Below are 12,041 nucleotides of genomic sequence, written 5' to 3'. Positions count from 1 at the left end.
GATTATTAGCTCTCTAATTATTAACAAATATTTATGAAGCACCTGCTATATGCAAAGCTTTGTGGATGGTAAAATGAAGCAAGCAGGAATTCTGATCTTATTAAGTTATTAAATATACGTACAAATGCTCATGGCACAGCAGGCATGGACTAGGCACAGAGTATTCATAAAAGACATAGACTCTGCCTTTGGGAAGTCACTGTCTGCTTGAGTGAACAGAGGAGAAAGTGGATAATTATAAGTGTGGTAAGTGTCAGGATTGGAATGTGCACTATATGCTTGGGAGCAGAGGGGAGAGCTATTTACTTGGCTGGTTGGGGCTGGCCAGAAAAGGACCACCTTTCTCAAAGGTGGTCCACCATCTCAGTTCACTTAGGACTGTCCTGGTTTTAGCTCTAAAAGTCCAGCGTGCTAGGAAATGCCTCAGTCCTGGGCAAACTGAGAAGATCAGTCACTCTACAGACAAATGATTAAGTCTGGAAAGATGAGTAATCTGCCAGCTAAGCAGTAATTTGCCAGCTAAGCAGAGAAGCTGGTGCCTTAGGTCAGGTTTCACAGAAGCAGAGCCTAAGGTGGGGGTCCTTGTCAAGTGATTTGGCAAGAAAGTGCTCTCAGGAGAAGCTGTGATCAAATAAAAGGAGCAGGGTAGGAAGAGGAGAGGCTAAGCAAGGATGTGGGGAGACCTGGATGAAAACTACACCGCAGAGTCTATCCTGCTTAGAGACGAGTGAGGGGGGCTTTTGTACCTCCCCATCCCTCCACCTCTCTGTCACTGGTGCCAGGCTTCTGTGGTTGGTATGGGGCAGGGATGGGAGAGAGAAGAATGTAACTCTCAGGCAACTCCAGGCGAAGAGACCCAAAAAGGCTTACAGGTGGGAACTGCTCACAGTGGTGCCCGCAACCAGGGAAGGGAAGGAAACTTTGGCTCTGGACAAGGCTTGAAGAACATCTGCTAGAGGTAGAAAAGGGGCCCATCTAGAGGGGACTCTGGGGGAAAGCTGACACATTCATTGAACATCTGGTATACCCTGTTTGTCTACTGTGTCAGGCACTCTGTAAGCATTGGAGCAGATCAATGAATAAGACATACACACAATGAACAAGACGTACAATGAACAAGACATAAAGCTCCTGAGCTTCATTCTCATTGAAGATGAGAGGTTGGGGAGAGTCAAGAACTAACCAAACAAACACATAAACAAGACGACTAGTGGTTGTGATGAAGCTTTGAATCAAAGAAGCAGGATGGTGAGCTAGAGAGGAATTCAGGAGGTCAGGGAAGGCTCACCAAGTCAGGATCAGAAAGATGAGAGTGAGACAGCATTTTGAAGAGCCCAGGGAAGATTCCAGACAGGGGAAATGGGAAATACAGAAACCCCGAGGTAGGAAAGTGTTGAAAACATAAATACGGATATTACAAAGTGGACAGGGTAATGAATAGTACGCAAGGATAAAGGCTACAGAAATTCAGAAGAGGGAGAGATACAGATTACATAAAAATACTTTTTTGATTATGCTATTTTAATTTTTAAATTATGCAAATTTAAGGAACTGTTTTTATTTTTTTCAAGTGAAGCTTTGTTATTAAAATTTTTTTTGTTTTTTTAACTTATTTTTTATTCAAGTATAACCAACATACAGCGTTACATTAGTTTCAGATGTGCAATATGGTGACTCAACAATTTTATACATTTCTCGGTGCTTATCAAAATAAGTGTACTCTTAAGTCCCTCTACCCACCTTCCCTCTGGCAACCACCAGTTTTTTCTCTGTATTTAAGAGTCTGTTTTTTTTGTTGGTCTCTTTTTTCTCTGTTAGTTTGTTTCATTTCTGAAATTCCACATATGAGTGAAATCATATCATATTTGTCTTTCTATATTTCACTTAGCATTATACCCTCTATATCCATCCATGTGGTTACAGATGGCAAGATTTCATTCTTTTCATGGCTGAATAATGTTCCATTCCACATCTTTATCCATTCATCTATCAATGGACTGGGTTGCTTCCATTTCTTGGCTATTGTAAATAATTCTGCAATAAGCATCAGGGTGCATATATCTTTTTGAATTAGTGTTTTCATTTTCTTTGCGTAAATACCCAGTAGTGAAATTGCTGGACCATGTGGTTAGTCTATCTTTAATTTTTTGAGGAACGTCTATACTGTTTTCCACAGTGGCTGCACCTGTTTGCAATCCCACCAACAGGACACAAGGGTTCCTTTTCCTCTCCATCCCCACAAACTCTTATTTCTTGTTTTTTTTTTTTATTTTTTAGCCATTTTGACAGGTGTAAAATGATATCTCATTGTGGTTTTGATTTGCATTTTCCTGACAATTAGTGATGTTGAGCATCTTTTCATGTGTCTACTAGCCATCTATATGTCTTCTTTGGAAAGATGTCTATTCAGGTCCTTTGACCATTTTTTAATTGGATTATTTGCTTTTTTGGTGTTGAGTTGTATACCCTTTTTATGTATTTTAGATATTAGCTCCTTATCAAATATATCATTTGCAAATATCTTCTCCCATTCAATAGGTTGCATTTTTGTTTTGTTGATGCTTTCCTTCACTGTGCAGAAGCTTTTTATTTTGGTCTAGTCCCACTAGTTTAATTTTGCTTTTGTTTCCCTTGTCTGAGAAGACATATCTAAAAAAAATGTTTCTATGGCTGATGTCAAAGAAATTACTGCCTATGTTTTCTTTTAGGAATTTTATGGTTCCAAATGAAGACATTTATGTCTTCAATCCACTTTGAGTTTAGTTTTGTGTATGGTGGTAAGAAAGTGGTTTAGTTTCCTTCTTTTACATGTGGCTATCCAGTTTTCCCAACATCATTTGTTGAAAAGACTGTCTTTGTCCCATTGTATATTCTTGCCGCCTTTGTCTTAGATTAATTGGCCATAAAATTGTGGGTTTGTTTCTGGACTCTCTATTCTGTTCCATTGATTTATGTGTCCATTTTTGTGCCAGTACCATATTGTTTTGATTACTATAGCTTTGTAATAAAGTTTGAAATCCGGGATTGCTTTGTTCTTCTTTTTCATGATTGCTTTGGCTATTCAGGTTTTTTGTTTGTTTGCTTTTTTGGTTTGTTTGTTTGTTTGTTTTTTGTGATTCCACAAATTTTAGGATTATTCTAGTTCTGTGAAAAATGCTGTTGGTATTTTGATGGGGGTTCCACTAAGTTTGTAGATTGCTTTGAGTAGTATGGACATTTTAACAATATTGGTTGTTCCAATCCATGAGCATGGAATGTCTTTCCATTTGTTTGTGTCATTACCCTGATATCAAAGTCAAATAAAGGCATTATAAAAAAAGAAAACCACAGGCCAATATCTCTGATGAACATAGATGCAAAAATGCTCAGCAAAGTATTAGCAACCAGAATCCAAAATCATTCACCATGATCAAGTGGGATTTATTCCAGGGATTTGAGGGTGGTTCAATATTCACAAATTCATCAACATGATACATCACATCAACAAGAGAAAGGATAAAAACCATATGATCATCTCAATAGATGGAGACAAAGCATTTGACAAAGTACGATATCCATTCATGATAAAAACTCCCAACAAAGTAAATTTAGAGAGAACATACCTCAACATAAGAAAAGCTATATATGAAAAACCCACAGCTAACATCATACTCAATGGTGGAAAACAAAACTGAGAGCTTTTCCTCTAAGATCAAAAACAAGATAAGAATGTCCACTCTCACCACTTCTATTCAACACAGTACTGGAAATCCTAGCCACAGCAATCAGACAAGAAAAAGAAATAAAACCCATCCAAGTTGGCAAGGAAGAAAGTAAAACTTTCACTATTTCCAGACGACATGATATTATATACAGAATATCCTAAAAACTCCACCAAACTGATAAATGAATTTAGTAAAGGATACAACAATAATATACAGAAATCTGTTGCATTTCTTTACACTTAATGAAGCATCAGAAAAAGAAATTAAGAAAATAATCTCATTTGCAATTGCACCAAAAATCATAAAATACCTAGGGATAAACTTAACCAAGAAGGTGAAAGATCTGTACTCTGAAAACTGTAAAACACTGATGTAAGGAACTTTTTATTTTCTAGCTGGAAATGAGAAGTATGTGGAGCAGGGAAAGTTCCTAAAGGGATGATCCGTACCCTAAGATGCCAAGAAATTAGAAATACAGCTTTCTCTTACCTCTAGCTTCAGCCCCTGCTCTATAGGATTACTGCCTTATCCAGATGCCTCCCAGAGAACAGGGGGGCCAGAGTGGAGGATGGGGCAGTGGGAAAGGGTGCTGGCTGACAGTTTCAACATCAGTTTGGGTAATGGCTATTCCCCAAGCTACCCTAACTTTATTCCAAGTTATGCATGACCCTGCCCTTTCACCTCTCCTAGGCTTTTCTATATAAATTCTTTGGATTTACCTTGCGGACCTCAAGGAATGTGAAACTGGTGAAGATGTTGCTCTCCTCCATCCTACAAGCTATCCACGAAGACCTGCAGGAGAGGGAGGTGAGGTGGAGGAACTGGCAAACGGGAAACATTTTTCCTTTAAGAGGCAGGGTGATGAAGTAGTTAAAAGCTGAAACCTGGCAAGCTAGACAACCTGTTGGAATCCTAGGTCTGCCACTTTCTAACTGTGTGCCCTTGGGCAAGTTATTTACTACTATTATTTTATTTTCTGACTCATTTCAGGAAGTTGTAGTCATGATGCACACTTACCCCTAAATACTTCAGGGTGTACTACCTAAAAATAATGATATTCCTTTACATAATCAAAGCACAGTGACCAAAATTAGGAAGTTAACATTGCTATAGTACTATTATCTGATTTATAGACCTGCCCTGAAAATGGCCAATTGTCCTACCAATGTTTTTTTTAGAGCAAAAAGAAAAACATTTTTTCTCTGGTCTGGGATCTAATTTAGAATCAAATAGTATGTTTAGTTATCATTTAGCTTTAATATTTTTAATCTGGAACAGTTCCTCAGTTTCTATTTTTCATGCTCTTGACATTTAAAAATGTATGGACCATTGATTTTGTAGAATGTAGCTCATTTTTTGTTTGTCTCATATTTCCTCATGATTAGGTTTAGATTATGTATTTTTGGTGGGAATACTATGGAACCTGTGTGTCATAGGATGGTTTTCAGGATTAAAAATATAAAAGCTCCTAGAACAATGCCTGGCACACAAGCACTCTCTAAGTGTTGCTTACTGGTAGAATTGGTGGCTGTGCTCTCAGGCATCCCCTCTCCAATGCCCCTTCCCTGCCGGATTCTCAGAGCATCCATCACCATCATGGCTATCATCAGTTATTTACCAAGCCCAAGATGCAAACAGTATCATTGAGGAGACAAACATATATAGGAAGAAAACAGCTGGCTACACAGAGTACCCTTACTAAAGGCAACACGAATGTTCACAGAGACATATAGTGGCTGTGGGGGGTGGGCGGTGGGGACTTGGGCTAGTTGGGTCTAGATTAGGAGGAGGGAAGTCGGTATTCCCACTTGACATAATATTCCAAGATAAGAACTTTTGGGAGCATGTCTACAGAACAGTCAGTGGCATGGTGGAACTGGAATACAGGGTTCTTTGACAGGGAGGTGAAAGTGACCTGTCTGCCAACACCTGGGGACAGACTGGATACAGAGATAAAGATTAAGAGGGCAGAGGATGTTCAGGATAGTTCCTGGGTTTCTGGCATGCTGGGAGGTGGTATCCTTCACTGAGACCAGGAATGCAGGACATAATGGGGAAGAAGATGATGCATTCAGTTTTGATGGGGAGAGTTTAGGGTGCCCCTGGTAGGGAGCCAGGTGGAAAGGCTCAGTATCCATGTAGATCAGGAACTCAGATCTGGGCTGGATGGCTGCATTTGGGAACAATTATATTTTCCCTGTCTGTAAAATGTGGTTGATAATATTTATCTTAAGGCTTTAGCATGAGGATCAGTGAGACAGCATGTGTAAGGCTGGTACAAACTAAGCATTAAATATTCTGATGATGTCAGTGATGAAGAAGAAGAAGATGATGATGATGATCAGGATGAGTGAAAGCCGAGGCTAAGGGATGGCATGGGAAGAGGGACAGACTAGAACCCTCTTCTGATACTCAACTAGTCCCTGCTTTTTTCTTTTTAAAGATTGATTGATTGATTTGTCAGAGAGAGAGAGAGAGAGAGAGCACAAGCAGGGGAAGCGGCAGGCAGAGGGAGAGGGAGAAGCAGACTCCCCGCCGAGCAGGAACCCGATACGGGACTCGATCCCAGGACCCTGGGACCATGACCTAAGCTGAAGGCAGATGCTTAGCAGACTGAGCCACCCAGGCGCCCCGAGTCCCTGTTTTCTAACTAGACAAAATTTTCCCTTCATCTACTTGGAGGCCAAAAGCCTACAACAAGTCCCATTAATACTTCATCCTTAAAAAAAAAAAAAATACTTCATCCTTTCTAGAGGATCTGTTCCCTGGAATAACTGTAACTGTCCCTAGGTCCCCAGCACTCTGCCTCTTCTGCTGCAAAGTCTTAATGGCGGCCCATCCTGCACAAACAAGCCAGTTGACAAATAGCTGGCACCTGCCTCTCTGTGTTATATGTTCTTTTAGCTCTGTGCCAATATCCGGGTTGAGTAAGCTCTAGGAAGAAGGCTTGGCTGACATTTAAGTCAAAGTGGCCTGCTATGAGGCAGAGGGATTTAAGTTAAAGACCGTTCCTGGCAAGAACTATAGAATCCCCAAGTTTCCCTTGCTCTTGGCCCCCACTCAGTCATCTCTTCCCACCGACAGCATTTTTCACTTAGTTGTCCTGCCACTATGTCCCACAAGACACATGCAGGGACTCCCTCCTTTCTCTCTCCCCAACTCTAGACAGGTCCCCTTTCCACCTGCCCATTTTGGTCAGTTACTGCTCTTTCCTGTTCTCCTGGGTTAAGAATATTGGCATTCTCTGTATGTCTTCTCTCTTTTCCGTTTCCTCTGATTATCCATCCAATCCTGTTGATCGTGTGCCTTGGTTTTTGTTCTTCCCTCCTGTTCCCTCCTCACAGCCGTTCTCTGAATTTCTAGTGCATATAAGTATTCTCTATTCTTCAGTGTTAGATTTGATACTCCTAAGATTTTGCAAATCTGTGGCTCTAATTTTTCACAATCTGGGATAATTTGCTTCTTTTCTCCCCCCCATGCATTAAGCACCAAACAAATCTCTACTGAATTCATAGATGAATTCATATACATATGCAATGTCTCCACAGTTCACAAACATTGTGCAGGGCGTGGTTATCCTCTGGTCCATGATACTCAGGAAGGGCTTTTCTGGATGTTGTCAATTAGTATGAAAAATACAAAAATCAGACTCTTTAATTTTGACAAGCCCTGTGCCTCTTTATCATCTATCTATCATCTATCTATCTATCTATCTATCTATCTATCTATCTATCTATCTATCTATCTATCATCTATCATCTATCTATCTATCTTTTAGAGTTTTTTTTTTTCATTATAAGTGTGCTCGTTAATCTCCATCCCCTACTTCTCCCATCCCCCCACCCACCTCCCCTCTGGTAGTCATGAGTTTGTTCTCTATAGTTAAGAGTCTGTTTCTTGTAATTTGCTCCTTGAATTACTTCTTGCCAGGATGTTTGGTTCTCCATCCGGATTTTAAGTTGTTCAAGTCACAGGAACCAAATGTTCCTTCCATTTCTTTTCTTTCCCTTTTCTCTCCCTTCTTCTCTCTAAATCCCGGGGCTTGGGAGAGCATAAAGGTGCCTGGATAACTCTTAGCTGTGGCGTGAGGTTGAGGCTATCCTCATTACAGGGCATTGCTGTGGCGCACTCAGTCTTGTGTCCATGAAACATCTGAAGATAGTCCTGGACCAACTGCAAGTGTCTAGAGCTATCCTCACTGACAAGGGCTCATCATTCATCCTCAAACTAACGAAGGTGATGGCATTCCTGGGAACTCTGCCAGCCTCCCACACAAAACCTTCTGAGGCATCCCCATCACTCCAGACTCCCCACTTCTCTGAGGCCTTGTGACTCACCTATAAAGCTTCTACTTCCCTCTGACCAACTGTGGGGAAGTTTCATCCTCTTCTCCCTTTCCCATGTTCCCTTATGCCCATGCTTCAGGCCCTGGTATCATCAGCGGCACCCCCTTCCTCCCAGCTGTCCACCGTTCCACAACCCCATCTTCCCTTCCGGGCCATCTAGCCAACCCATTCCTCTCTGAACCTCCATTTCCCCATCAGGCAAGGAGAGTAAGATGAAGAGAAGGCAGGTTTCCCCCTTCCTCCTACAGGAACATCAGCAAAGGAAATGGGGGCTGGTCTGTAACATCATCCACTTAAGCTATAGCAAGATTATTTTAGAGAGCAAGGGAGACATCTTCACGCACTTAGAGACATCCTGGCCGTAGTCCTGCAACACTACCACAACTGCATTGTAGAAAAGGTACTTCCTGCTTACTCTACTTCTCCGGTGACCCATCCCTGCCTTCTTTACCCTTCCCCTCCATGAAAATGATGCCTGGCCTTGAATGGAACAAGGGGGTGGGGCTATTACAGTTACTTCAGGGGAGGTAAGGGGGGGGGTCCCTAAATAATTTTCCTACCTCTGTCATTTGTCCAGAGCATGTGCCCCTAGGGTAGGAGAAGCAGCCTTTCCCAAATCCTGTTCATTTACCATCCAACTAGACATCCTTTGGGAGAACTTATTTGGTAAAAAGACAACTTGAGAGATAAGGAAACTAGCTAGATCTATCCTAATTTAAGAGTAAATATGAGGTGGGAACTACCGGAACGAGGTTGGTAAGAGGGGTGGCCCCTTCCCCCATAAAGATGCCACAGGCTTTGCTTCCCTAAGCTGTCCTCAGAGGGAAGATGCAAGATCTCAGCCTAGAGAAAGCTATAGAAGCCTTAGCTTCTCATCTCCCAGATTTTGTGTAGGTAGTTTTCCCTTGCCCCAGGATCATTCCTACCTTGGAAATCTCTGAGCATACTGGTTGGTTCAGGATAAGAACCTGAAGCTGGAGTACCTTGGACACCCTGACCAAGCTAACAAACATCCTGAGCAGCCACCCCATGGCCTTTCAACTCAAGTTCCCTCAGAAACTAGAAATTGTAACCTTCCTGGTGGTAAGTACAACTCAGGAGGATGGAGGTGGAAATGCACAGAGGAGGGAGGACGGGTCTTCATGGAACCATTGGCAGTGCTCCTGGGCTTGGCCTGGAGGATAAAAGTCCAGATTTTCCAGGGTCCTTTTCCAACCTTTTCCTTTTTCCATCCTCAAGGTGGGGGTGAGTACTGTGGGGAAGGTATGGTTGGGAGTAGAACAGAAGTGCTGTCCTTGAGAGTTTTTGGAAATTCTAGGTTCTGGTTTCTTATGAATACAGCCTGGGGTAGGAGGAGGGGGAGGAAGACAAAAAAAAAAATATGTTCACATCCTCTTTGTCTCTGGGGTGTGTGGGGGGGGTGCATTACAGGAGTTAATCAGGGAGGAGCCACTGAGTTCCATCTCCAGCTCCATTAGGCTGAGGGCAATGAACATCATCACTGACTTCAGGTAATGATGTTCCAGCTACTCTGTCTTCCTTGCTCTGACTGGATTTCAGTTCTTTATATACTAGTCTGTTCCCACCTCACTTTCTGCCTCTGCTTCTAGGAATAGGGGGCCCCAGGCAGTAGTAGACATCTACTGGACAATGTCTGCCACCCCCTTTAACCAAGATTTTTTAGATGGGATTTTTGGAGCACCTGGCAGAGACCACCTCTCCCATTTTCACAGGCACTTGCTGTTGCTTCTGGTCCAGGCTTTCTTCTGCTTTCAGGGCTGTCCCTGACTAAATACCTACATATCTGTCACTGACCATCTCCCCCATTCCCTCAAAATATCTGGGGAGCCAAAAAGTAATATATCATCTCAAAATATCAGTACCCTTTCCTGTAATAGTTCCTCTTTCCCTTTGTCCCTTTCTTTCCATTTTCCTGGCATTTTTAAACTTTGCTACCGTTTCTTCCTTTTCTTCTTTTGTTACTTTTTCTTCTGGTAGCTTCTTACTACCACCTGTCCCTCTGTCTCCACCATCTCTCTCTGGACCTTCCTCAGCTATGATTCCTGGCCATTACTGTCTCGTTACATATTTGGTACTTCCTCCTGGATCTTAGGAAGCTCTATCCCCTCATAGAGGTAGAAGAAAGAACAGAGCTACTCCGAACGTGCTATAAGAGTGTGCTCTGCCTGCCACCTACAGAAATTTTGCAGAAGGAGGCATCCAGTTCCCAGGAGGCCCACACCACTGTGGTAAATAACTCTTTGATGTTTGTCTCTTTGTATTCAGTTTTTACTTTTGAGAGGATGAGAAGTATAGGTTTGGCAGTTACAGGTAAGGCTCTCCCACCTTCGTTGATAAAAATACAATCATTTGAAGAGGTTACTAGGTCATATAGTCTGAATTCAACTCATGAGATGTACTTCCTTCTTGAGAGCATGCATTGATTACTGCTGTCACCCTTTAATATTCTGGCCCAGAGGTGAACACGCAGTTCTTTAATTTTTAACTCTTGTACAACTGAAACCAGATTGAAAGGTTCAAACGTGATTCTACTAAAGGCCCATGGGTAAATAAGTTTAGAGGGTCCCAAGGGCAAGAGAGCTGAATCCATTTCCCACAGGGCCTATAGTGTTTCCTTGAGGGAAAGAAGAATGATTCACTTTTGTAATTTGCATTTGTATGCTTAATTCTTAGGAATTCTTTCATGTTCTCTGATTACTCGTTTATCTTGATTGGTTGTTCTTGTTTTATTGATGTCACAATCTCTTGATTTTTTGAGGATATTAATAAGAATTTAAAAAAATAAAAGTTCCTATTTACTCAATTAGTTTTTTTTTTTTTAGGGTCAGTTGGTCTGTTTGTTTATTTGGGCCTTTTCATCAGCTGTCTGGTGGTCCTTCTTTGTCAGTTCATATTTATTTATGTTATGAAGGAAGGACTGGTACATACAGAGAAGGCTGAGGTGGGTTTCCTCTGGTTGTATCCCCATGAGGCCTTCCTCAGTGTAGGTCTGGTTAGGGAGGGAAGGTATTTTGACAGGGTTTGCCCATGTGTGGGGCAAACTGGGAACTCCCAGTCCACTAGGACAAAACTGCATATCAGGCAGACATTTGTGCTCTGCTGAAAACAGCAGAGGGATTTGTTCAAGTTAATAGCAGACAAATGGCACTTGAAATGTTAGGGGGAAACTTGTGGAGCAGAATTTCTCAAGGAAAGCTTCCTGGGAGAGCTAGAGCACAGAGCTAAGCTTAGAAGGAGGGATGGGGCCGACATCTCAGCAACTCTTTGAGTTCTCTCTTCTCCCCTCAGGATTTGTGCAGGGAGACCCTGCAATCCCTTCTAAGGCTAATGGAGACACTTATTGTTAAAATGCCCTCTCAGATCCAGCACTGCTTGGAGGTCAGTGGGAAGGAGCCCCTGGAATTGGTATATTGGTTTCCTAGGGCTGCTGTAACAAAGTGTCACAACTGAGTGGCTTCAAACAACAGAAATATATTCTCTTACAGTTGTAAATGCTGGAAGTCCAAAATCAAGGTATCAGCAGGGTTGGTTCCTACTGGAAGCTCTGAAGGAGAATCTGTTCCATGCATCTCTCCTAGCCTCTGGTGATTCCTGGCAGCCCATGGTGTCCCTTGGTTTATAGACATACCATTTCACATATGAGTGAAATCATGTGGTATTTGTCTTTGGCTGAATTATTTTTATTTTTTTTTCTTTAAATGGCTGAATTATTTTGCTTAGTATTATATGCTCTAGATCCATCCATGTTGTTACAAATAGCAAGATTTCATTCTTTTTTTTACAGCTGAATAAGATTTCACTCTGTGTGTGTGTGTGTGTCTATCTCATATTTTCTTTATCCATTCATCTATCAGTGGACATTTGGGCTGTATCTCATATTTTCTTTATCCATTCATCAGTGAACATTTGGACTGCTTCCATAATTTGGCTATTGTAAATAATGTTGCAATAAATATAGGGTGCATATAAC

General features: G+C 41.7%; 1 protein-coding gene across 1 annotated transcript in view; it reads left to right on the top strand.

The window, feature by feature from the left end:
- Positions 1 to 4,429: 4,429 nt before the first annotated feature.
- Positions 4,430 to 12,041, top strand: part of LOC141371491 (uncharacterized) — a 45,500-nt gene continuing 37,888 nt past the window's right edge. The window contains exons 1-4 of the mRNA XM_073886955.1: positions 4,430 to 4,511; positions 9,010 to 9,133; positions 9,482 to 9,561; positions 10,164 to 10,299. Coding sequence (XP_073743056.1) covers positions 9,080 to 9,133; positions 9,482 to 9,561; positions 10,164 to 10,299 — 270 coding nt within the window. The 5' untranslated portion in view covers positions 4,430 to 4,511; positions 9,010 to 9,079. The remainder of the gene's footprint in view (positions 4,512 to 9,009; positions 9,134 to 9,481; positions 9,562 to 10,163; positions 10,300 to 12,041) is intronic.

The sequence above is a fragment of the Callorhinus ursinus genome, unplaced genomic scaffold (assembly GCF_003265705.2).
Source record: "Callorhinus ursinus isolate GAN/ISIS: 27379988/994484 unplaced genomic scaffold, GSC_fseal_2.0 scaffold74, whole genome shotgun sequence".
NCBI classification, from domain to species: Eukaryota; Metazoa; Chordata; class Mammalia; order Carnivora; family Otariidae; genus Callorhinus; species Callorhinus ursinus.
This window is presented reverse-complemented; position numbering and strand designations above follow the sequence as displayed.